We start from the raw sequence: 27,857 nt of genomic DNA on the forward strand, positions 1-27,857 counted from the left end.
TGCGTCGTGAATTTACGACGAAGTGCGAACGATAGACTGCGCACTATTGTTGACATGAACTTTCCGCGGGCAAAACTTTCGCGGGATATTTCGCGCAAGATGTCTCGTTCGCGATAATTGAACCGGATTTATATTCAACGTTATTGCTACGCTGCTAACGTTTATTTGTTCTGAAATAACTGTTACAGGAAGCCATTAAAGTTGAATTTATCGACAAACCTTTTATGTGTATCGACAGCATTTAGAATTTACAGTGCAATTGAGAGTTTGTTTTATTATTAGCAAATAATATTGTTAATAACAAATAATAATAATATATCATGACAGTAATTGTGCAATAATATGAGTATACTTGATTTATACCTCATTAATAATGAGGTCAAATTTAATTTATAAGAAAGAAACATATATATATATATATATATATATATATATATATATATATATATATATATATATCCATTAATATCACAGTAGAAATGATCATAATCCTATTTTATTATTCGCCGAAATAAACTACTACAAGATTATTAATTAAATTTGATTATAATATAATCTGGTTATATATTATTAATAGAATATTAAATAATATATAAAAAAATTTTAAAAATATAAAGTAATTTATAATTCATTAAAAATATAAGCTAAAGCGTTTGAAGCTTAATTCTTAAAAAAAAAAAAAGTTTTTACGTGCTCCATTTCCAGCGATCACGCGAATAATTACGTAGGGCTTGCGCATTGGAAAAATAACGCTTGAAATGAAATTGAATAACGATGTAAAGCAAAAATATACGCTGCCATAAAGCGACCGGATAAAAGAGCAGATTGAATCACTCTTCTCGCAGCAGTATTTAACCGACTCCATTATTCGTAAACGAAATTTAATCGTTAAATTGTCCACCGCTGTCATAATCGCCGTTCATCATATTATTTAGTCTGCTCGAAAGCTGGGATGAAGCGCAAATTATGATCGAATTCTGCTGAAACATTTTTTTTTTGCGTCGCACGCTTACGCCTTGCTTATTATTATTATTATTATTATTATTATCATCGTAAAACCGCGGTTATAACGCAATTTTCAACATTGTGATGGATACTTTGAGCGCGTGCAACCAACCGCGTTAAGTAATATCGATGCCAGATACGAGTAATGAACCGCATAATCGCATTCGGCTTGTTGCAAAATTATCCGTTACTCCACTTTTTCGCCTTTTTGTAATTTTGTTAATAATTCGCAATTACTCGATCAGTCGATAATCGCTTCGATAGTTTTATACGAAGTTACTAAAACATATAAATTTGTGATTGATATATACTTTGTCAAAAATTTAATTCCTGTCGAAAAAGAATTTTTGTTGAATTTTCTCGATTAAAGTTATAAATTTTATTCGGAAGAAAGAATGGACTTCAATAATATTTTTCCCTAGTTATAGAAAAAAATATCTACGACTTGACGCACTTTCGATAAGCTACTCTCTAAAAGTGAATCAGTGTATTATCACTGTAATCAGTGCTGTACTTATAACTGCTTGTAATCAGTGAGTATTTACTGTTTTTCAGTGATTACAAGCAGTTATAAGTACAGCACTGATTACAGTGATAATACACTGATTCACTTTTAGAGAGTAATACTTGATATTAATTCATTATGCTTCGATTTTGCGCGTAGTTGTACTTTATACGAGAATGTGAGATACAACGTGTTATCCATACGGATTTTCATACACCCCCGCATTTGTACGCGGCACGTGTAACTGAGTAACCGTATAGCGGCTTAGGATCGATTCTTATCTTTTGGGACGCACGGCAGACACGAGAAATCTCATTACCCGGCTACGTAACGTGGCAAAGTGGCTGCTTAACGACGGCGCCGGTACACGTGCGATTTACGGAGCCCTCGTAATGGGAAATAATCGGTCGCTCACGCTGCGAGAGACATACAAAGTCGTTATTGATCGAGTACGCGCGATGACGGTGAATTTAACGAGGGAGTTTGCAAACGAAATCTCGTAAAAGTTTAAAAGATTTTAAAAGAGAAAAAAGTGAAATTTCTCTCAATTTAAAATAGTGCATTTCTTGAAGCTTTATTTCGCGAGATTTTTCCAATCGTTCCAACTTGGAAATAATTTAATGGATCTATTAAAAAATTTATTATTAAATCATATTATTAAAGATAAAGTTAAGATTCATATTTCTGAATCATAAAAGACTTATATAGTTAACATAGATATTTTTTACATTTTTCCAAGAATTACATACAAGAGAAAAAGAGAGAGAGCAACCGCGAAAAATATTATATACGAGGAATATCGAGGAATTTCGTGTGACCTTTTTGGTGCGGTGTTTTTTTCGCTGTCATTTTTAATCTCTGCAATTATAGGCTTTTGGCGCTTACACTCGAGTTGCAGCAGCGAAATGAAAAGCGCGCCTCGCCTTCGCGTTGCAACGGCCGCTGTTATTATCACGAAGCAACATGCCAACGAACGTGCGGTGACCAGAGATGGCTTTTGCACATTTTGCTGGTGTATAACGCGCTCTTTTAGCGGGTCAAGTCTAAGATTGGCTCTTTCAAAAAGAAAACGTGCTCTCGTACAATGCTAATAATAGTATATGTAATGTATCGAATAATAGTATATGTTGATCGGATACCGTTGGTCTGTTAGACACTAACTAATATTATCATCTGGAAATTTTTTTTCGTATAACTTTGAAGTTTTATGCAATTAAAGGATATTTAAAGATAGGATTATTAAAGAATATAAAGAGGAAAAAATGTTGATATAAGCTTCCCGAAATTATATCTGACGGTTTATACAGATATACTTTATAATATATAATGTATTTATTTTATTCTGTAAAATAATTCCATCGTATCTTAATTTTTTTATAGAAAATTATAATTTTCATATGTGCATATCTCTCTCTTTCTCTCACGGCGCTGTTTGAAAGTTTGCGATCGATGTTTTCTTAATGAAAATATGATGCAAGAGACCTTTTTATGCAGAATTATTAAATTACCTCTCGACCCAATCTCATTAAAAAAAAAGAAAAAAAAAGAAAATTCCGAACAAGCTGTGTTGGAAACAATGTACAAGAGAGATGAGATCAATCAGGAAACTGTCGTGGTCCGTGCTCAACTCTTGCTAGTTAACGCGCGATAAAAAGCAAATTTATTATAGCCCGTTATTTCCATGTTTGCCGTATTGGCCGATAGGAGACCTTAAGAAGGTAAATATACATTTTTACACGTCGTAACGCGACGACGGCTTAAACGACGTCGCGTCGTATATCATCGCTGAAAATTGCATTCAATTAGCACGAGCTGACGACGATATCCCTGGCAACAGTGTGGTTGCACGCTGCACACACAATGCAAGGTGTGCGGGCTATTAATTTAAAATTTCGTAGTCGCCCTGGCCGCGACAATTTGTCATCACTCTTCCCCCGCCCTTTCCTTTATCGCAGGCTCGTTGCAGTTACGCGATGATGCAGTTTACGCGCATTATGTGCAATCACCGCGAAACGTACGATAAATAATAGCGGGTGACATTCGCGCCGATTATCGCGCGCGCGCGCGCGTTTCGCGGCGATTCTTACGCTATTGATTATGCCGCTGATAATTAAGGTCTCGTCGAAAAGGGAAAACGAGGTCAATGATTTTCCGCTGTCACGCGCGTGCGCGATTATATGAGGGACAATTATAATTTAGAAGGAAAATCAAAATGCGAGAGGATTATTTCACAGAGTTAAATAGACATGCTATGCACTATGGAATGTGTGATTATAAATTATTAGATATATCTCGAGAAACTTATATTGCAACGCTTCTCTCTTTTTTCGCCGCGCAACTTCTGATTTCCACCTATCGAATAATCGAATGACGCATTTTGCGAATACGAATTATTCTAATATATTATTTTATGCATTATATTGTTCTAGCTATCTATGTATATATCTCTATATTTGTATATCAGTTATCTTTTATCACCAAAAAGTTTTTATTTTTATTTTTTATGCAAACAAAATTTACTCTTTATTATAAGAATATTTTATGATTAAAAATATTAATTATAATTTTGTATATAAATATTTAAGTGTGTTTTTTTCGATAATGAATGAATGAATGAAAAGAAAGTATGCTAATCTCTTCCGGATATGTCTCGCGAGATTGAAACGCCCGGTATAATTGACTTGTTCAATTCGCGTTGCATTGCGAATGCGATCGAATGCAGAGGAGTACTGTCGCTGCTACAAATCAAGCCGTGAGATGTTTGGTGCGATATCGCATTAGCGAGATATGTTATTACACCATCTATCCGATGCAATCAATCTTATCGAATCAGCTTAATGGCAAAGACGAGGCGTACATCAGAGATTTTCATATTTAAATGGCTACATTTATTTAATAAAATAAAGTAAGATTTATATATTTATTTTTAATTTTATATTTTCAAAATAGTTTTTGTAGATCTATAAAAAAATCTGCATATGTATTTATAATTAAAATTAAACAAGAGAATTCAAAATTAAAATCTTTTAAAATATTGATGTAAATTTACTCCGCGAGTTTGAGAACCTCTGTGTTAGATAATCCGACAACGTAAATGCATGTCTCGACCTTTCAGCGAGCCTGAGTACTCGAGTATTGTGAATTATTAGCAGAACGTGTTTATATGTCCGCATATATGGACATTGGCTACGTGTTGCGAGCTACACAGGATATTCCGTGGATATCCATTTTTATTATTCCTCGATCGATCGATTTTTCTCGACGAAATAAATTTGATACTTTCGATATCCGAGAAATGCCATTACATCACTCTCAAGTATTAATATATTATATTTTTACGTCATAGTTGCATCGAACGCAAATACTCCGGGGAACCACACCCGGAAGTCAAGAATATTCCCCGGAATAAATTTCTAACCGAGTTACGCAAGCGTATAGTCTCGTCATGACATCGGATTTAACTATCTCTCGATCGTTCGTGTTATATCGCCATCGAAGAATATCATATATCGGATCAGACATGTCCTGCTACGTGACTTTTCTTCGAGATGCGACATTTTCGAGTTCCGTCACGTTTGGATCTAAATGAAAATTGCAAATACGTTAGCATTTGTATCGTACTCGTTATTGACAGATGTGATAGATTTTTCGAAAGATTCAATTAAAATCAACGTTTAACTTTTCATTTGTAAAATAATTAAGAGATCTTTTTCGAATTAAATTATTTATTTCAAAAATAGGGATAAGAGAAAGAGGAAATCTCACCTTTTTAATTAATTATATAATCAGTTATAATTATTGTTAATTAAATTAGATAAAATATTAATTAGATTAGATTACGAACTCTTATCTTCACAAAACTCCGTTTATAAAATGTTTCGTAAAATGTTTTCGTAAGAAAGATATGTACTTTCTTTGTGACTCTTCTCTTGTGATATTGAGTTCTACGTTTTATTAGCTCCTATTGACCCTATTACGTCGCAAATTACTTGTTTGACATAGATCGTGAATGATATCGCAAACATTGGCTCATTGCCATCGACGAATTATTATCGTCATTCCTCTTATTTCTCTTTGATAAGCAAAATTCGCAGAAATAATATTTTATAAAAAATATATGCGTATAAAATTATATATTTTAAATTATTTTAAATTAAAAAGAGAGATTGTGTGACGTGTGCGTATAAAAAGTTATGACGTGTACTTAAACTTCACTTGGCATATCCAGAAGCATCGTTTTCTTTCTTCACCCTTTATTACTATGCCCTTACTCCTGCCTGAAACTCTACTTTGCAACGAGTTCGACTATGCGGTCTTCTCAAACTTTTAACGGACACTTTCGTCCGCGATGTTACTGATCGATGGAAAATTTCGTTGTTTTTGGACGACCTCAAGGCGTTTCGAAGAAGACCTTCTGGTTCTATAATCCTTCCTTTCTTCCTTCCTTCCTTCCTGCGTCGTTTCAACATTAAAGCTACATCATCGTCACACAAAATTCCTTCGCTTCTCGCCTCGATATTGCTCTGATTAGAAATCGAAATTATCCAATAAGAACGGAAAACTTTATCCGATACGCGATAGATTTTATCGAAGTCTGTTCCGTTTTTATCGGATATCCTGTCAATCGTAAGCGTCTTGAAAGAGCACCTCGATCGACGACTTATTTTCTTAGGAAAGTTTGATGGGAATTTGCCATGTGCTAAAATTTTTTTAATCTTTGTCAACAAATATTTTATAATTAATGAGACAAGCTTAATTCCTATCGAAATATCTAAAGTTCAATTATAATTTGACAAATAATTACTCAATAATAATAATAATAATTTTACTTCGATTATTCATTGATAAATATATGTTAAAAGATTTAAATAAGCAAATTTTATGTAAAATAAATTATTATAATTTTTACATTATACTAAATTATAGACAATTATATAATATACTTTTTGTTACAACTAAACAAGAGGCAGTATAATACTGTGAGTTTCGCTGTTAGTCATCACACGTCTTCATTCTTGGGCGTCCATTCCGAAAATTCCAGTCGTTCCTCGTCACCAGGCGATAACCAGTTGTGTCGATCACGCACCTTTTAAAAGCCCTGTCACGTACGTTGAAAAATATCTCTACATATCGGCGAGCTTCGCCGAGCTTCGCCAAGCTTTCCGCGCCGCTTTTCGCGTGCCCGCCATCGCGAGGATATCTTTCGCGAGCGGAAAGAACTTCGTGGATTCCGATCCTGCTGCATAGCCGACAAAGTATTTCCGGATGGTGCACGCAGCCGATCCTAGTATCGACAACCCGGATGAGTCACGTCAGATTTATGCCGTTCCGGACGTGGCGGGAATTCCGTTGAATTTCAGGGTAGAATCGGAACTCCCTTATGATTGCGTGGGCGCATCGATACGTGCCTTCACGATGTATTATATCTGCACGTCCTGTTCTCAACTTAATCCCAACTACCATCTTTGTTTCACTAACGTATAACGAGGAAGTCAGTGTCTTTAAATTTCAAATAAAAGAATATTAATATATATTTTATAACAGATCTTTGCACACACACACACAGTGTATTTGATAAATTCTTATCTGTTATCATTATTTTAGGTCTTTTATATTGAATATTGTATTATATAGTAATTTCAAAATCAATTTTAAAGTCTCTTTTCAAGATCCTTGTATTTCGCTAATTTTCGAATTAATAAATTGTAATAAAATGAGAATTCTGTTCAAGTATACATCTCTCTTAATATTTCACTTTTTAATCTCTTAATATCTATTAATTTAATATTTTAACATTAAATTAATATATATTCAAACATGATTGCAAAAATTTTATATATAAATTAAAGGATTTTCTCTTATATTCCTTTATTCTATGAATTGCTAAGAAAGAGACAGAGAAGTGAATTTAATTTTTTTTAAACGTGATCATTACTTTAAAGAAATTAATACTTATTCTTTTTGCGAGATGCCATCTTATCGTATAGATAAGAAATCGAATATCGATCATGTGTTATCGATATCCGTTTACGATATATCTACAATTTTTTAGATATAGAATTTTCCTTAGATATATAGAATTAAAATCGAAATTTAAAGTCACAGTGAATATATCGTATAATTTTATTTCGCGATATTTTGTTTTTATAATTTTATTTTACCTTATAATTAATCTTGTAATTATATTGTTTCATTAATTATTTTCGTATTAGGTATAGTATTTTCCTAGACGGTTTCAAATTTATCATTCAGTGAGATTTTGTATAGGAGATTTTTTAATCGTCCTTTCGATCATTTATCAACGCGAGCGTCGTCGTCTCAAGCGTCGAATTCCCTTAAGTTTCGTAATCAGGTAAATCGTTAACTGCGTCGCATTTACTCATACCTCTACATATACGCTTCTAGACGAGTTTGCTGATCCATAAACGGATGTACCAAGCGGTACGCGAATTTAATTAAATTTGAGACGACGCTCAATACTGGCGTTCTCCAGCTTCCCGAAATATCATGAGGCATCGAAACTACCTCGTAACTGGAATGGAGAGGCATTTATCTGTGAAATTCTTATGGATTTACTTATTAGTATGGTATTTGAAGCATAATCATTGCCTGAGATTAATGGCAGGAGAAAATAGAACAAGATTCCAAATAAAAAACAATTTTTAAAGATTTAGATTTTAATATTTTTATCTTTTAGAAACCGTTTTTGTCCGAGAAATTAAATCTCACTATATACTTGAAATATGAATAAACGAGAAAAATATTTTTATAAATACAATTTAGCGAAACTTTTTAATTAATTAATTTAATTAATTAATTTATTTTTATTTAATTTATTTAACTTTTTAATTTATTGTATATTATATTTAACTTTTTGATTTATTTAGATTTATTTGATTTTACATTTTATTTTGACATACATTAACTCTATAATACATTTTTAGAAATTCCTTTAGAAATTCCTTCAAAAAGAATTTTATGCGTAGCGTGCAGCTTTCCATTAGATTGTAAATCTTTTCGTCACGAAATCGCGGTATACGCGGAAATAATTCCATCTTGGTTGCAAAAATCTTTGTAAACAGACTTGCCGTTGGCGTAGAAAATGTGGTATGCAGATAAAATCCGCCTGTTCAGCGCATATACATGCTGCATCTTCGCGTGGGCTCTTCTCGCAAAATGCTTCGTGAGAATCGATCCACATGACGGCTCCTAACTTCGGTTTTCATATAATCATATTGCGAATAATGAACAAATAATGATTCACCAATTTCTTCGCCGAATACAAGATTACGTCGTGGTAAAAATGATTAAAACGAACGTAATGCGAACGACCGTCGTTTTTATCGCTATTAATCATGAAATGCTATTTTATCATAGATAGAAAATCGATCTGGCATATCCGCGATATCTGCTTATGATATACAATTCTTTTTAGATATGAAAATCAATATTTATTATAACATCAGAGTGAGTGTAATATAATTTTATCTCACGTTATTTTATTTTTATATATATTATATATTTTATAATTTTATTTTAGTGTATATAGTTATATTCTAATATTGTAATTACATAGTATAGTTATTCTAATATTACTTATAGTATAGTTATTCCAATATTGTAACACATATACTTGAATGTGAATATTTTATTAATTATTTTTATATTATTGCATTTCGAAAATATTCTTTCCTCGAAAAGTCATCTCACAATATTTCAAGTTTCATTAGACTGAGTTTTTATTTTTATTTTTTTTTTAATTTTACATGTGATATATTTATCATAAGAGAGTATTGTATGTGATCTTTTTCTTCTGACATTAAAGTTTTAATTTATTAAAACCGCAGCATCGTGCGTTTGATTTTTCATTTATCTTATCGCGATCTTTGTCACTGACATCTACATCATTCTGTGATTCTCGTGATTTTGCACAAATTCCCAGTATGTGCCAGTGCCTGAAGGAAGAAGGAAGGAGAAGGAGAGGGATGTTAGATCACGGATTGCAGTCGCAGCGGTGGCCGGCGGCGGTTCCGGAAATTGCAACTGCAAGCGGACCGAATCGTAAACTCGGGAAACTCGCTGACGCTCTCTCGCGAGAAGAGAGAGGAATGAGGCAGGAAGTAAATGAGAGTAGGAGGTCCTACGTTAGGAGATCTACGTATTAAGTCCGTCGTAATCTCTTGCCGCGTCCTTCGCGTTCGTCGTAAATCTTAAGTGAATTAAAATGCAGGAATAGCGATGGGAAGGGCTTATATACTTGTCGGAATCTCACCGCGTTCACATCGAGATATCGATTTCCGATTTTAAGGTTCATGATAGAAGAAAAAAAATCGGGACAATTTGCTGAAAAAAATCGGTCTAACTTTCTGGTGATGGTTAATAAATGAGAAAAAAAGAGAGAGAATTCTTTCTTTTGGAAAATATAACTCATAAATGAAAAAAAGAATGTTTTAAATTTCTCTAATATATTTTATAATCGACTTTAATATATTTTATATTTTATATAAATTGAAATAGCTTTATTTTAAATGTAATATAAATTTCTTTTAAGAGAGAGAGAAAGGAAGAGTTTTAAAAAATCTAATTTGTTTTATCTTAATCTTGAGCTTGAAGGTTTTAACATCTCTCTTTCTCTCTTTCTTTTTCTCTTAGGTTTTAAGATTCCTTAAATAGAGTTTCTAGACCCAAAATTGAGGAAAGAAACTAGTGCAAAAGGGCACTAAACGCCCGTGGCATGAGAAAATCGCTTTTAAAGTTCGAGGCTATGCCGCTGCATCAAATTTCCTGAAAAGTCTCTACGTCGAGATGGGTCGAGAAATTTTTGCAAGATGAACGGAGGAAACGAGTTGGATAGGTCGGCATCCGATTTAATTCCGAGATTATGCGAGCAAATCATTTCGCAGGATGTATCATCGTCATTCTGATTTTTCATTAACGATTTTAATACAACTTTAATGACGTTAGCTTTATGTAATCTGGCTTCTCTTGATCGACTGACGCGATTACATTAATTACGTTTTAATAAATATATCTTATATCTTTGTTTAATCTTTTATAAATATCTTTTTATTTTAGTCGAATATTTAACTTAAATTTCAATAGAGTTTGGCTATAAAAGTTTAGCGATCATAAGTTACACTTTAAAGTAGATATTAAACATTTTTCAGTTAGTTTTCATCAGTAAATAATTATTACAATTTTTTATACTTTAGGATAAATTTTGAGTAAAGCGAGAGCTTTATAAAATAGAAAAAATTTGAAAAATATAATATTTGATATACTTGACATAAATTATATATAAACTATTCATGATTTGAGAAATATGTACGTATATAATGTTTTTCTATCTTGCTTCACATAAGATTTCTCGAGTTATATATAATTTATATGCCAAAATAATACATCTAATAAAAAGAGAAAATACTTTTATGTGAATGCATTTTATATTTATTATTTTTTCTAAATATAGATAAAGTAAAAAAGTATAATGTTTAAAGAATTGAAGGGGATTCTTTCTAACAATAAGATCAAGCGCACCTAATATCCTGTGTATTACGCAATCTTCTATACAGAATTACAAATGTAATTGAATCTATTCGAATTAGTTGGAATGTGACGACATTATTGTAGCACGTGATCGATGCGTTCTTCAAGACGAATCGTAGTCGTGATTAGGTCGATCAGACCTCTAATCGCCGGACAGCTGCCTCGATTATGGAAGACATTGTATAGTCAGCTTCGTAATAGCTGCTGCGCCGCAATCGATAGATAATTGGCTCCCGGATGTGTATACGCGTTGTGTGCAAGGTGATATCTCTCGCGAACATTAATTCTGGAATCTCTAATGCTATTAGCATTAATATTCTGCCTTACATTTAAGATCAAATTATGCGACACCAATGTGCGAAAAAAAAAAATTGAAATATCCTTCAATAAGTTGAGTGATAATCATGCAAATCTTATTAACACGTTTACGAAAATTACACCACAATAAATAGCTATTTTCGCGCGAATGACAACATGACATCTGTTGCATAATTTGTTTGTAGATTTTTTTAGATTTAATTTTCCAAGCTTTTGCGTATTAATATATTTTATATTCCTTTTTTCTACTTGTTACAGATACGCGGATCGCTCGTACAGGACTCATCCGCGCGGCCTGATCATATACGGCCCGGCAACTGCGGTGCCGAACTTAACCGGGGGTGGCAATGTATCCTCGACAACGATACTTTCGATATTGGCCAAGGGCCTGTCGAATTCATCTAGATTCGAACCTATGCCGACTAGAAATCTGGTCGGCGGTGGAACCGCACGAGAACTTCCGGTGGCAAACGCGACTAATAACACGACCATGCCACGATGTCCTCTCATCCCACCGAATTTGGGTAAGTCTGAGAATCGATGTAGAAATGCCATTGCGAGGGTTGATATTTCTCTCATTAAAATTATGATTTGTATTTGAAAAATTTTAATATGTCAGAGAAAGTGGAATAGTATTTTAGGTGAATTAAAAAGTAATATCGAATACGGTTACATGAACCAGTTTGTATGCTTGAATTATGCATACATCTGCTTTACAGAGAATTCCATTGGAAATCTCTCGGAATGCATTTCGCATTCGTTTCGACTGACAGGTTATCTCCTTTCAGGACTGCATAATGTTTCTGGTATTTATTAATAATAGATTTTTCATGTAGTTAATGATTCAATGCCCTTCTCGCCCTCCATTAGTAGTTCAAAAAACTAATGGAAGTTTTTAATTTAATTAATGTAATAACTTTAAATATAAAAATTTGGCAATTTGTCAAAAGATATTATATCGAATAAGGATATTGAAAATATTACAGATAGAAATCTATTAAAAATTCATTAATATAATTATTTCATGTTAGAAATTATAATAATTATAATAATTATAATTATAATAACGACAACAACTCTCGTTACAAACAGCAAATGTTATAAATGCGATGCCACAAAATGGATTTACAATTCTATGTACTATACAAATAAAATTTTACATTTTTGAAAATTTCATTTCATTTCATCTTTGTCTCCTTGTTCCAGTTGGACCCGTGGTCGTCAGTAAATCACCGCCACCGTTGTCCGAGATGGAGAGGTCATTCATGGAGGTGAAGGCAGGCGGCAGGGGTCGGCCCGCGGATTGCGTCGCCAGGCATCGCGTAGCCATAATCATTCCATTCCGCGACCGACCGCAGCATCTGCAGACCCTTCTCTACAATCTGCATCCGATCCTACTGCGCCAGCAGATCGAGTATCAGATCTTCGTGATCGAGCAGGAAGGTAAGTCGACTCGTGACCATTGCTCATTTTTTTGTCTACCGCAAATGCATTTCTCGTATACGAAAAACCGCGGTTTCTCGTATTCATCGGAAATACTTTCATATCCTTTGCAAATCCGCATCATTTTTCAAAGCCAAATCGATAATTGTTCTTACATGCATATTAATTTTACAAATTTTTCCACGATTTTAATATTATTTCATGATTTAAATTAAATAAAATTTAAAAGAAAATTTACAAAAAATTAATAAAATTTAAATTAAATAAAATTTATAAAAAATTAATAAAATTTAAATTAAATTGGAATTTACAAGTTATAAATCTCCCTGTAGATATAATTTCTATTTAAGAAGAATCGAATTGCTACTTGGACGATATTTCAGCGTATCGACGAAACGGTGAATTCTTATTCGCGAGCTGACACAATGGACGTGCGCATTCCGTTCTATTCTTATAGTAGCTTCCAGAGCACACGGTTTGTTTCCGCGGAGCGAATATAAACGTACGATTTTCCCGAGCTTCTCTTCGCCAGCACCGTTGGTGCGTGTAAGCCGATGCTTTGCTACGATTTATTGCCGTCTAGCGGACGTTCCTCTTGCCCGCGTATTTTCCTGCTTGTCTCTCGAAACGGAGACCCTCCTACTACAGGATGGAGAATGTCGGCGGTGCAAGAGTCACAGGGCGCAAGAGGCTGCTTCAAAGTTCCCGTCGTAGAGTCTCTCTAAGCTTCTCGACTTAAGTTTTAATTAAATTTGTATAAAGGTCCTCTTTCTTTTTTTTCCTCTCTTTTTCTCTCTCTGACATTTTTCTTCAGCTCGAATAATCGATCGACCGAGGCAACGTGAGCGCTCTTGAATAAAACGACGCGAAGTAATTCCGCCGATTATTTTTTAATGAAATTTTTAAGGGTATTTCTCTGAATTCATCTCGCGCGTTACGGATGTAGTTATTTCTGTTAGTTTGCTTAACGACGAAAATATGTTCCCGCGAAAGCATCTGCCTCCGACATTGGCCTTGTATCGTATACATAATTACATTCCTAAAATTTTAATTATAAAGTCTGTTATGAGCTGTTTTACGACGCGCGTTTTATGATGTGCTTTCAAAGCTGATGATTATAAAGCAGGATTGCAGTAATTTGAGAAAGAGATGAAGAATTCGAGAATGATAAATATTACGACATAATAAGAGCATAATCATTTTCATTTAAAATGTGAACAGAAAATCTTTACTTACAGAATATTTTAACACTCTTCCCACATTTTTTATATATAATTACATAATAATAATAATATATTTATAATTTACATATACAAATGATATTTGCAATTAATAAATTTAAGAATATATATAATTAATACTAAAAAAAAAATATTTATTAATTTATTAATGATTAATAGAGAAAATTTTTATACAATTAATAAATTATAACTATACTCTTATAATTTTGAGAATGTAACAAATATAAGTTTGATTTACCTGATTTGTTCTATCTTTTGTTATCTTGAAATGATTTATTAAATAATTATTTTCGAAAAATTTAAGAAGATTACCAGAAGATAATATCTTTGGTTGGGATGCAGAATCTATCATTCTCCAGTCACACTAGAAAATGCTATTTATCTTAGATATTGGAGGGCTGAAATAGAAGAGAAGAGAAGAACAGGCTTGCAATTTATCTTCATTAAAATTGCGAAACGCTTGACTAAATTTGTTTACTTACTGCGTATGCGAGATGTCAAAATATGACTATGATTAATTTTCTTGTTATTTCATGCAACGCTTCTGCATATCTTTAATGTACATATGATGCTCAATTTATATACATGTAAAGGGGAAGTTTTATAATTATGAACAAATTTTTATTAATTGTTAAAATTTGCAAAATTGTTATTACATGTTATTAATTAATGTTTAATTCGTTATTAAAGTTAATTCTAATACACCGGCATATCTTTCACACATTTAAAACACTTTTCAGTAAAAATAATTAAAAACTGGACAATTTCTTTCTCGAAAAATTGTAATAATTAATATTAATATAAACATAATTAATATACGTTGTAATAATTAATCAATAATTGACTTAAAGAAACCTAGGAAATATCTTAAATTGTTACTTATATTTAATGTCGCGTGTTGCAATTAACTTTTACATCAATTTTATGTTTAATATCGTTGTTTGCCGCTTTATAGCGATCTCCAATTATTTTAACAGAGCCAATATTCCCTCCGACATCCATTTCGCCGTATATTCGAAACGTTTCTCGAAAATGTCGGTGCAATTTAATATGATTTCTGTTGGAAAGTTTTAGTGCGGAATTCCTGATGAAATCCTAAATCCGATTTTATTCACATTTCTCTGCTCGGTGTGCAAACAGATATGGATAAAGAAGAGACGACTGTTTCGCTATTTTTTAGCGTAATTAAACGTCCGCGGCGGAAAGCATCGAATAAAAATGTATAATTGTATTGATATTCGTAAAAGATAATGTTCCGGCAAATTTGCATTTAATTAACATTCTTTTTTACATGTCTATAATTTTTTGTTTTTAATTATTTTTGTTTTATGTATTAAGTATGTTCGATTAAAATAAAACTGAGATTCTTAAAACAACAGTCTTAGCCCACATACACATTACACATGTTTTAGTTGAATATACCATATATTATCTGTATAATAATTTGATAAAAATTATACTATATTTTGCTACTTCTCTGTACTTGTAATCCTTGTGACGCGAATGGAAAATTTTTCGCCGAGTTCTCTCATTCAATTCTTCGTGGAGTTATTTCCATCGGATCGCTATTATATTGTAATGGCGTTAATTTACGACAGATCGCCAGGCAATGAATTCTCGATAATTTAACGAAGACGATATTTCACCGCGCCGGTACGATTAATTATGGCGAAACAGCAACAATTTATTCTCGCCGTTGCTGCGCGCGAGCTTGGGAAAATGCGCCGAACTGTTATTCACTGTCAAGCTGCTTTGCCCGAAGACCTCACGTAAGTCAGGCTTAAGTGCTATCTAATCCTGGAATTTGAGAGACCAACTGTCGTTTTCCCGCGTTTCCCGCAATGCAGTAATATCGAGGAGACAATCGTCAACTCACAAGTGTATTCATATGCAAGAAAATTCAAAGTTATAATATTTATGAATTTTTGGATCTTAATCTAAAAAGTATATTAGACTTTATCATAATAAAGTATATTAGACGATATTTTTGTCAATTTAATTAATTCAAAATTTCAGTGCAAGAGTGCTGCAATTCATATTTTAAAAATTTGAAAAAACAAATAATTTAAATATTAATTAGAAAGCTTATCGTGAAGAATACAAGAGAAAAATTGCCGAATAAAGAGGCAACCAGATTTGTCAGTAATGAAAAAGTCGCTCTCATATTTAATGCAAAAGTAGCATTGCAATAAAGCATTGTAAATAATATTGCTATTATTTATCTTCCTTAAAATGGAAATATCTACATCATGCGAGGACATAAGATTATGTCTCTTAATTTATTTAATTTATTGATTTAGATAAATTTCGAATCATTTTAATATCATGACAAACACGAATTTAATTTTACCAATATAATTCTAGGACAAGTAGATTTATATATAAGATTGTAATGTCTCGAATTATATGATTACTATTATATGATTACTATTATTTTAATACTGTATCTATGAGTTTGCTATCTCTTGAAAGTTTAACTGCATAATCGCACTAGAAAACGAATCGAACAGTGGATCTTGATTATCGCATATGCAGTTCGCATGCGGCACGAATACCGTTACTATCCATATATGTGCAAAGTCACGATCATTCATCAAGTTGAGCTTACAGTCAACGCTTAATCCAACTACTATTCGTCAAGAAGACGATGCATCGATGCATAAGAGGATTAACTAATGAATCGAGATTTTGAACACGGTAAATTTTATGTACAAAATTATAAAGACATAACTGCATATAAGAAATAATACAAAATAAAAGATAATAAAAAATAAAATTAAAATAATATAAAATAATAAATATAATATACATTACGATTTTATGTATATATGAAATATTTCATGACATACTTTCTCTCTCTCTCTCTCTCTCTCTCTCTCTCTCTGTTTTGATAAAATTTTTTATATAATTTTTAAATAATATATATTAAATATATTAAAATTACATATATAAAATTATTCGAAATCGCTTTTGTTTACATGAACGAGTGTATGAATCTTCTAATGTATCGTAGTCCGCAAAATTTATTTGTAACATACGAAAGTCAAAGGTATATTAACGTGTGCGTGCGTGCATGAATTAACGCAGCTTTAATTGTTCCAAATGAGTCGGACACGGTCGCGCTCGACCGCAATTTAGAAATTCAAATTCCGAACTCTTTCTCTATCTGTTCGTCTCTCCTCTGCACTTCGGCTCGGGATTAAAGCGGAGTCAGCCACTGAATACTTCGCTTTTGCATAATTAGTGCCGCGTTGAATATTTATCGGATCGACTCGCGTGGGGACCATCTAAAGGATCGGCGGCGAAGTCGCGACAGTCGTTCTCAGTAAGCCCGATCGAACGACTACGAGCGGATCAGGAAATTAGATTCATGACGTACTTTCCTCTAGCCCGAACAAAATCAATTTCTCGATACGGGATAAGAGTTCGGAGAGGATGTTACAGAGATGAGAGAAGTTTCCATCGGAAGTGTTAATCTCTCGCGCGTTTTCTCAATATTTCGTTATTACATATTCTCTGACGGAATTTTTACTTTATGATACATAACAAAGGTATATAAGGATATAGTATTATAATATAATAAAATATTCATTTGTTGTATAATGTAAAGGTAATAATTCAATGATAATTAATACTCTGTTATTTAAAATAATGAGATAATATTAAAAATTGAATAAATATAAAACATTTATATTAAATATTAATATTAAACATTAATATTAAATTTAGATTAATGTTTTAGCTTTGAATAGATTTAAACAAATAAATTTAAATACCATCTGAATAGAATATTCATGTTTATGTCATCATCTCATTATATCACGATCAATATCTCAGTTTTGCGAAATGGAAATGCAGGAGAAAGGGGAGAGGAGTTCTTCGTGAACGTCTGCTACCGGAAAAGAGACAAGATTCTCGAGACACGCATTTCTCGCGGACAAACGTAATTAGTTGCACCTGCCGTGGCTCCAGGCATTCTCTCGCGCAATACAGAATCCGCCCATTAATATTGCTCGGCTAGAAACGTCGGAAGCATCGAACGTGCATTCATCTAAAAGGGACTCTTATTATCGTAACTATCGTCGAGACTCTTATTATCGCATACAATCATTAACAACGACGTGTTCGTCCGGTTTTCGATATCAAGGAAATCCGCTGACTCTCTCCGTCGTTCGCGAAGCAATCTTCGTTAGGCTCTATACTTATAATCAAGAATGCAATCGACCCTTTTTTGCGTGAACGAAATGGTGGGAAAAGTAGACAGCGATAAGTCCCAGGCGTCGAAGCTCATCTTAGATAATCTATAAATTTGCGACAGAATTCTATTTATAATTTTATGTGTTTCTAGTACGGAGAACATTTTAGAAAATAAAATATATATCTGTATCTGTGTGTTAGATTATAAAATTTTATTACACATATATATTAGAATATGCGATGTAAAATTATAAATTTATTTCTATCTAGAATTTTGTCGCGAATTGCACATAGACTCTAAAATATATATATATGTACATATAAAAGGTTTAATTGCTACTGCAAAGTTACCATCATTAAGAATTCTAACAATCAAATGATAAGTTCATGAATAATTAATTTCACTATTTTGAGATTATTTTGTTATAAAGAACTCTCAAATAATAAATTATTCAATATATATAATGTGATCATTATATCTCATTTTTCGAATTGCATGTATTTATATATATATATTTACATTTATATATATAATATTCTAGACAAGAGGAAAATATGATGAGATACGATGAGAAATTTAAATATACGTCAGAAATACAGACAGACGCCCTCTCATACTTTGAAAGCGTGGCAGTGCATAATATTATATCACAGACACAATTCTTTTGGACGAATAAATAAGTGACGTCTTCACGGAAGCGGATATGGAAATGAGCTTGTTGCCAGTTGGAAAAGGTACCTGTCGAGACAAAGTATTCACTCAGACGGTCTTCATTAGTATTTATTAGAATCGCAAGAAGAAAGCCTATTGCGAACGAGATACATTAATAAATGGTCTGTCGCCTTTCATTGTCGCGCCACAATTGCATCCTCTTGACGTAATAATTATGCGACGGAAACGAAAGACAAACGCGATGGAGTTTCGTATCTTATGTTATGAGCGAATGATTCAATAGAATATCAGATTTTAATTACAGATCAATTGTGACTCCCGATTGAGAAATAAATTAATTAGTCGCATGAAATCTAATGAAAAATGAATTAATTAGCCGAGATGGAAGATGTTGATTAAAGTAGCGATACGCGCTTACAATTAATCTTTTTCAAAATCAATTTTAACATATACAAGCTTAAGAGAAAGAGAATCACTTCACTTTTAAATCAAGGTTCATCTTGCTCGTGCGACTCTGCATCGCATCACAAAAAACTGCATTAAAAATTTTATCACGAAAAACGCTAACGTATAATGATCTATTCTTTTTCCTTGGCTAAACTGCACGTCGCTTCCATCATTTGCATTTCTATTTCGTCAAGAAGAGTAATTGTACAACGTCTCTTTCAGGATGCGAATAACAATGTGATGCGACGCAGATAGAGGAAGAGAACTGCTCCGTAACAAACACCATTAGATCGCTCGACATTTACATTTTTTAGATCGAAACCGTCTCTCTCGCGCTCCTGCGCGGATGAATTTCCATTTCACCCCCGTTGCGAAATTGTTCGCTGCACCTGCGTCCTTTTATCGCTACCCATCGCCCCCGCATCCCACGCTCCCCGTTCGTCCCCGCCATCTCCTTTTATCGCATCCCTTTTTATTTCGTCGCCGACGCGATATAAAGAAATGTCTGAAATACCTGGAATAAACTTGCGCCGAGACACTTTTCGCCAAGACTGGGAAAAACAAGACTGTTTATATCCCCGTCTTGCACATGTTTGGCGAACGCTCCGCTGAGGTCCTTGGCCTCCTCCTCACCCCCTTCATTCTCCTCCCGCGCGTGTCTCTGTGTTATAACGATCGTTCAAGAGATTCGATCGAGCGCGAGGTCTATTCAGCCAATCATAATCGACGACGGACGGGAGAGATGCAGCCAATGGCTTTGAGAGCATTAGCCTTTGCCTCTTCGTTCTTTGAGAAGGAACCTGCGCCAGGTCTCGTAATTATTTTCAAATAAACAAACGGTAGACGATGACGATGTTAGGCTCTTTCGCTTCCTTCTTCCTACATGCAATTTACGAATCCTTTGTGCAATTTACCGTAGACAACAAATGCTAACGAAAACATTGATTAAAATATTCGTAGTTGATATATTTTTATTAAAGTTTATTATGACAGAAAGAGAGGAGGCGAGAGAGAAAAGGAAAGAGAGAGATAGAGAAATAATCTCGTAGATTAACTTGGAAAATAAAATCGTCTCCGTTAATTGCGCATTCAATGCTATTCTAATATTTAATTATGAATCCTAGTCCAGGAAGATGGAAACGGCATGGCAGGAAATATGAGAAAAATTTGCCAAAGTTGTGTTCCCTACATGTGACCTAGTTTTCTTCGTGGCACCCGAACAAAGATAGGATCCGAGCGAAGATGCGAAACTTCTAATTGAGCCAGACGACTTACGTCAAACAATTCTCTTTCATCAAGCCTTGCAAAGCAGCAGCCTCAAATCTACAGCAATTTTCATCGCACGTTTTATCCTTTGAAAAAGAGTTCCTTCGGCTTTTAAACAAGTCTGTTATATCGATTTTGTCAAGAGTTTTTTTCAAAAACACGCGGATTATTTGCAGTCGAGAACAACTTTGATAGTTTATAATAGATTTAAAAAATTTTGCTATATATTTGATTAAACTTAATTAACAATGAAATGTTTTCAAGAGGTTAGTAATTTTTGATTCACGAATACAGATTATTTTGGCTAGTTGCGATTTATTAAAAAAGTTTTATATTTTGGTAGGGAATTATTTCTAATTTGCTTGCTAATTGCTCCTTACATATCTGTTTTCCGAAAATGAAGTAAATATTAATAATTATATTAATAATTATAAATAATAATTAATTAATAATTATATAAATTATAATAATAATTATATATTAATAATTATAAATAATAATTAATTATATATTAAAATATATTGATTTTTTTTCAAAGTTATATAATTTGGAATGATTGGAATTTCTAAAGGAATTAAAAAATTAAGTTTTCCTAAAAGAAGATCTCGATTATTATTTTCTTTTTTTTCATTTAAAGAACTGAAATATATCAAATTAATTGTTATAATTTATTACTTTTGTTTCGAAAGATTTAAGTATCTATTTGTAAAAAACTATATCATACAACTTATACTTAACTATATTATACACTTCTATTATAGTTGTATCATAGTATTTAGCCATGTCGTTCTGCTCTCAGGTACCGGAGCCTTTAATCGAGCCATGCTTATGAACGTCGGCTATGTGGAGGCTCTGAAAGAAAGAACCTTCGATTGTTTCATCTTTCACGATGTTGACCTACTTCCGGAGGACGATAGGAATTTATATACCTGTCCCGAACAGCCCAGGCACATGTCGGTCGCGGTGGACAAATTCAAGTACAGGTAAAAGTACAATTCTATCTCCCATTTTTGTAAAGTCAATTGTATATAATTAAAGTAGTTCAGATGCCAAGTACAAGTCCATTTAAACTCGATTCCGAATTGTTAGTAGATTTAAGGTACAAACAATACAACGTATCATCAACCAGTAAAACTACATTGAATTTGTCTATTTTCAAGATCAATCAAATTGTATAGAATTAAATCATTTTTATATATACTTATGGTAAAAGTGAACACAAAAATCTTTCTCAAACTTTTGTGTTTCGAATTTGCATTTGGCATCTGAGCCACTCAAATATAAGTAAAGATATAAAATATATTTAACTATATATATATATATATATATATATATATATATATATATATATATATATATATATATATATATATAGATAGATAGATTTAAATATATTATTAAATATATTATTTAGATCAATGGTATAACATACATATTCTCAGTATTTGACATGAGATAAATTTTTTTCTTTTTCAAGAAGATCTGTGTTTAATATTCCCAAGTGTTCGTTCCTTAGATTACCTTATACCGATCTCTTTGGCGGCGTATCCGCAATGTCGCGCGAACACTTCCAATTAGTAAACGGCTTCAGCAACGTCTTCTGGGGTTGGGGTGGCGAGGACGACGATATGGCGAATCGTATCAAGGCCCATGGCCTGCATATCTCACGCTATCCAGCGAACGTCGCGCGCTATAAGATGCTCACGCACAAGAAGGAGAAGGCCAATCCGAAGAGGTGAGTCACAGAAAATCTTCCATCTTTTATCAAGGATATAATTAGCTTTCTAATACTATTGTAGTAAATACGTATATTGTTTGACGACAGGTACGAGTTCCTGAAAACAGGCAAAAAAAGATTTTCCACTGACGGGCTAGCCAATCTGCAGTACGAGCTGAGTGACAAGCGGAAGCCAAAATTGTATACGTGGCTCCTAGTGAGACTGACGCCGCCGCAGCCCAGCTGATGGCTACCCTGGCTCGGCTGAAGGTTCCTACGCGCCAAGTTTACCCCTCGTAACAAGGTCAATACAATCGTTCGCGTTGCGAGAGCATGTCTCTGGAGTTGCCATTCATCGATGGAATAAGATCAAGGACGAGATTCATTCGCGTGAAATTTGTTTGTGAGAAAAGCGTGATGTCCTTCTCTTGAAAATGTCGATTCATTGACAAGAAGACGAGGTTCCAAATGCATCGGCTATTTGTATCCTTAATTGATCTAGCTGCAGACGTTTATGGCACACCTGATGCATAGTACGATTCGTCGAAAGTAAAAAGTTCGAATGAATAATGAAAAAGATGAGAGCAATGAGAAATGTTTTGGAAAATTTCGTAATTTTTAATTAAGGAAGATGCCATGTGACACACACACGCGCACACACACACACGCATACGCATACGCACACACACATGGCCTGTCTATACTTAGAATCTTCAATTGATTCTACGCCATCCATTTCATCGAATATTGATCGCTTTGATATCTTTTCCATTGATCAAGAACTCGAGAAAATTAATAAAATCGAGGAAATGTCATTTGTATATTGTATTACTAAGGAAGAAATGTAAAATTAAAAATTCCGGGAAGTTTGACGTGTAGAAGATATGCAAAGATCAATGCTAGAACGCGTCAGTGTTGGGAGTTACAAAGATAAGAAAGATGCTTTCATATGGGAGTTGTCGAGTATCTCGCCGTTGCGTAAGGGCCTCGCCCTCAGTTCACCCCTTCTCCCATGGGAGGAGGATGTTGTTACGTGATATATTTTTATTCCTCATATTTTTTTATCGCGACAATAGGTTAGAGAACGAGTAGAGAATAGCATACGAGCTGACGTGCCAAAGGAGAGAATGTGTGTGTGTATGTGTGCTACGAAAGATAGTACGGAAGAAAGAGAGAGAGAGAGAGAAAATACGAGGAAGAAGCCGACAGGATAAGGGAGCTCCAGTATCCTTCTTAAAGCCAAGCCACGATATTATATACACAAAGCAAACTATCGTCGCTCGAGGGAACTTCAGAGAGCTTCCGCTTTTACGGTTTATATATCCTATCAACCGTTAGGCGATCGTCGTGCACAGTAAGTCTCATTAGCGAACAAAAAAAAGTAACCCGGACAATGGGAAATCGTACGATTGCCTGTTAATAATAATGAGTCAGCCAGTAATTCGTTTTGAATATTAATGCGAGAGTTAACAGAAATGATCTTCTGACTCTTCCGCGCTAACGAGGAACTACCGTACGATTCTAAGATAGAGTGGATTAGAGTGTGTAATGAAAGAATATACAAGCGGGAGGATAATGTCGCGGATAAAATTTCTTGTAGACTAATCATGCAAGACGTAACGCGAGAGGTTTTAAATCACTTGTCAAGGTCATATGTCACTCGTTAAATCTTGATCCGAGCGCATTCTAAATTCTCGAGCTAATTCGAGTAACTCGAGCTCTCGAAGCGCGATTGGAGCTTATTTTTTTACGAGACTATAAATTATCGGTTGACTTCATTCGCGAGGGATTGATTTCTCGGTCAATATGAGCGCGAGCGACTGTATGAAATAAAGAAATGGTACTTAATTGTTTGATGATGAGCGGGAATACGCACACTTTGCTCGCGTATACTTAGATATTGAAATAGAGTTGCCTGTTTGCCTCAAGGTAAGATATAAGAATTTCAACATGAAAAAAAAGTACGATTCTTCAACAAGATTCGTACTTTCCCCCCAATAGATATGGATTGATCTTCAGATTTAGTTGCAGCAATATCCCAAAAATACAGCAGTTTCTAACTGACGTCAGATAACGATTTCATTTTAGTTTAATGAGTTATCTATTTTCGTTTAATTAAAAAAAAATTAGATTCGGAAAGAAACGAAGAATTACTTAAAACAAGAATAAACTTGAAAGCAGTAATTGAGAAACTTTGAACACTTGGCTAATAAAACATGAATTATTTAATTAAACCCGATCAACAGTAATTGATATTTGTACAGCTTGTCTCTAAAGTAAGCCTCTAATTACATACTTATACATTTCGAGGTAACGTGAATATATACCTGCTGAATGCGTGTGATCGAAATCCACTTGGATATACGCGAAATGGTAGCGAGCGCAGTCAAGACTTAGGATACACTAACATATCACGTCTTGTCATAGAACGTAGTGAGACATGTGCGAAGCTTCACGTTCATATGTGGACAAGCATACTTAAGCATTAGGCGCAAGCGAGAGCATGGGCTGTGAATAATGCATCTTTTTGCGGCTAAAAGGATCATGGTGAGAGAAGACAGACTCGTGAACGATACAATTAAAAATCTTTTCCTTTCGCGTTACACAACCGATCGCAATCGATCGATACTTATTCCTATCAAAACTCTCTGAATCCACTCAACTGCTATCCGACTTATTACTTCATATTTAGCGCTTCATAAGTATTAAAATTTTTAACTGAATATTGATCTTAATTTTTTAGCAATAGCAAAAAAAATATGTTTTCATGCTTTTTTTAGTGATTTGGTCGACATAAATTTAACAAAAAAAAAAAAACATTAAAACAAACTTGTTTTAATTAATTTAATTTATACTTGCTTTTCTTTTACAACGAAGAAATTGTAAATATGAAGTGATAAGCTTCAGAATTGCTAAAGATAAGATTCAACTGATGTTTGCGTTGTATGAAGTGGCACGTGTAAATTCCAACTAAAAAAAATACGAGATACACGAGAGAGTAGTATTGAGTATGCGTTTGATGCGTTCCTTTGTCACTGTTCCTGTGATTAAACATTCCGATGCCGTCTGATATGTAATGAATTCATTTTGCTATTTTTGTGTAATCTGACTTTATCTCCTCAAACATATGATTTAAGTCATTCAAATTATCGTAAAATTGAATATTTAAAGTTATTTTATATAAAAGAAAGATTTTTTATTAAAAAATATTAGAAGTATTGCATATCTTAAGAGAAGAATTCGGAGTTAAGAGTTACGAAAAAGATTCATTTTTTTTAAAATTACACTAAATAAGAAAAAGATAGAAATAAAGTTATATAACAATTGACATTTTTTTTAATGTGCCTATGCTGTTTTAGTCTTGGAATTTATCACTACTCTCAATATCAGATTAAATTCAATATAGAAATAGTAAAAAAAGAAAAACTTGAACCTAGAATGCAAATATAAAATGCAAAATAATTTTATATTCCGAGGTAATTTCGAACGGAATAAAAAGTCTGAGGAGATAATTCAGAATAAATCATTTAAGATGTAATTTTGTTAAGAGATTTTAAGAACTTTGAATATATTCTTTGTTACGCGACTTAATAATTAATTTGTTACCGAACGAAAATGGGAGACAAGCGGAAGCGAAGAAAATATTATTCGAGATAATATTTCAGTGTAGCTTAAAGAAAACGTTGTATCATATAATATTACTATTACCGAATAATCAGGAATACCTAAGATAATTTAGGACAGAGATGAAAGAGAAAATAGTTCAACGTGCTCTCGAAAAAGAAATATAAGTCACAATTTACAGGAAGATAATTACATCGATATCAACTTTAATAAAAAATCATATATATATATATTATTATATAATTATATTTTATCTACTATGCCAATAGTCTAAAATATACTTTATTAAAATAAAGTTATATTGAAATTATTAAGACTATATAAAAAAATCAGAGTATTGTTTATTTTGTTATTATTTTTCTGACTTATATTTCATTTCTCGAGCATGTTATGTGTCGCGTAGAAACGGCCCGGTCGTAATATTAGAATGTATATAACAAAAAATAATTTTTGTTTTTCGAGAATTGTAATTAAATAACTTTTTTTATATTTCAAGGATATACGACCGGGTTAATTTATGTGACACACTTTATATATTGTGAATACGCCAGGAAAATTTGGTGAATTCGATTGCCGTACGAGAGTTTCGCAGGATACGGTCATCCTGATCTATTGCATTTTTGCGACTTTGAGGACTTCCATCGAGAAAATGTTTATACGTATCACTGTACATCCATACACGAATTTTGCGCACATACGGAATATAATTTAGAAGGATTATTTTTAGAGAGAAGGATTATATATTTTTTTGCGATAATTAAGTTATATAGGTTTACAATTAATTTATTATTATTATTAGATTGTTATTGTTACGCTACATTGATAAGAAATTATTTAGAGTGCGAATGCTATTATTTTTTAACATTTGTCATTATCCCGAAATTGCAGTTCTCGTACGGCATGTTCGATTATTAAACACCAATTTCAGCAAAGACGAGATAGTGATTAGATATATAAGTATTGCATATATAATAAGGAATAATCGCTAAGTATTTATATGAGAAGATAAGTGACAGAATGCGTGAGAGAAAAAGAGACGCATGTAATACGAGGTGTGTAATGTATTATATATATATATATGCGATGCCGTCGCTAATTAGAAGCGTCAGGGAATTTTCAAAGCACGGACACGAGGCTTTTCATATTACTATTCGTAGATTGGATTGTTGACGCGAAATGAGAAAATATTTCGAAAAAAAATATCATTACAAATTTTATAAAAACATTTATGTAATATTATATAATTATATATAGCAAGAAATAAGTCGGATTTGTGCAAATCTGTACATATATATCAACCGAATATTTTGAGATTTCTCTAAATATCTCTAGAATTTTTTTGAAGGATGTGTAAAAATTGTCAAAATATTTAAAAAAATTCTCAGGATATTTTCTGACCATTCTTATAATTATAATGTTAGGAAATATAAAGAAATTTCGGAATATATTCGGAATATAAAACATTTTCGAAATACTATCCTTCTCTTTCGTCAGAGAAAAATATCTTCTCAAGATGTGTTTATTTCGCGTCACTAATCCGATATCTCTCGAAAGAACTGATTGAGATAGGTCCTTCTATCGAAGAAAAGAATCTATCGGTTAAAAGTAATCATCTTCGATTTTTATAAATCTATCAAAGAAAAAAAATTATGGTGACGACATCCATATAAATCGGCTAAGGAAAAACTATATAAAAAAAGTAATACGGATAAATGCATAAATTATAGGGACTATCCTCGTGTACGTAATACTTGCTTCTTCTCGATTTATCGAAATATCTGGGAGACTATCTCCCTTTTCACAAATTACATTCGTGATGTATTGGAACAATAAATTTCTGTTAAAGCATATTCCTTTTTTTCTTTGATGCTACGT

General features: G+C 33.0%; 1 protein-coding gene and 1 long non-coding RNA gene across 10 annotated transcripts in view; one reads left to right on the forward strand and one right to left on the reverse strand.

Moving 5' to 3' along the window:
- LOC145976230 (beta-1,4-N-acetylgalactosaminyltransferase bre-4) overlaps nucleotides 1-27,832 on the forward strand; it is a 101,401-nt gene extending 73,569 nt beyond the window's left edge. For all 9 annotated transcript variants that reach the window (XM_083107283.1, XM_083107286.1, XM_083107284.1 and 6 more), the window contains 5 exons: nucleotides 11,633-11,898; nucleotides 12,581-12,817; nucleotides 21,441-21,624; nucleotides 22,158-22,376; nucleotides 22,467-27,832. In XM_083107283.1, the coding sequence (XP_082963409.1) occupies nucleotides 11,633-11,898; nucleotides 12,581-12,817; nucleotides 21,441-21,624; nucleotides 22,158-22,376; nucleotides 22,467-22,605 (1,045 nt within the window). In that variant the 3' untranslated portion in view covers nucleotides 22,606-27,832. The remainder of the gene's footprint in view (nucleotides 1-11,632; nucleotides 11,899-12,580; nucleotides 12,818-21,440; nucleotides 21,625-22,157; nucleotides 22,377-22,466) is intronic.
- Nucleotides 12,462-14,602, reverse strand: LOC145976232 (uncharacterized). Its single transcript, XR_014440221.1, has 3 exons — nucleotides 14,541-14,602; nucleotides 14,297-14,456; nucleotides 12,462-13,856 (listed from the first exon to the last, which is right to left on the reverse strand). It is a non-coding gene; the product is annotated as an uncharacterized LOC145976232 (long non-coding RNA).
- Nucleotides 27,833-27,857: the final 25 nt, after the last annotated feature.

Source organism: Camponotus vicinus, unplaced genomic scaffold (assembly GCF_025532165.1).
Source record: "Camponotus vicinus isolate PSW18456_S1 unplaced genomic scaffold, iyCamVici1.0 SCAF_8, whole genome shotgun sequence".
NCBI classification, from domain to species: Eukaryota; Metazoa; Arthropoda; class Insecta; order Hymenoptera; family Formicidae; genus Camponotus; species Camponotus vicinus.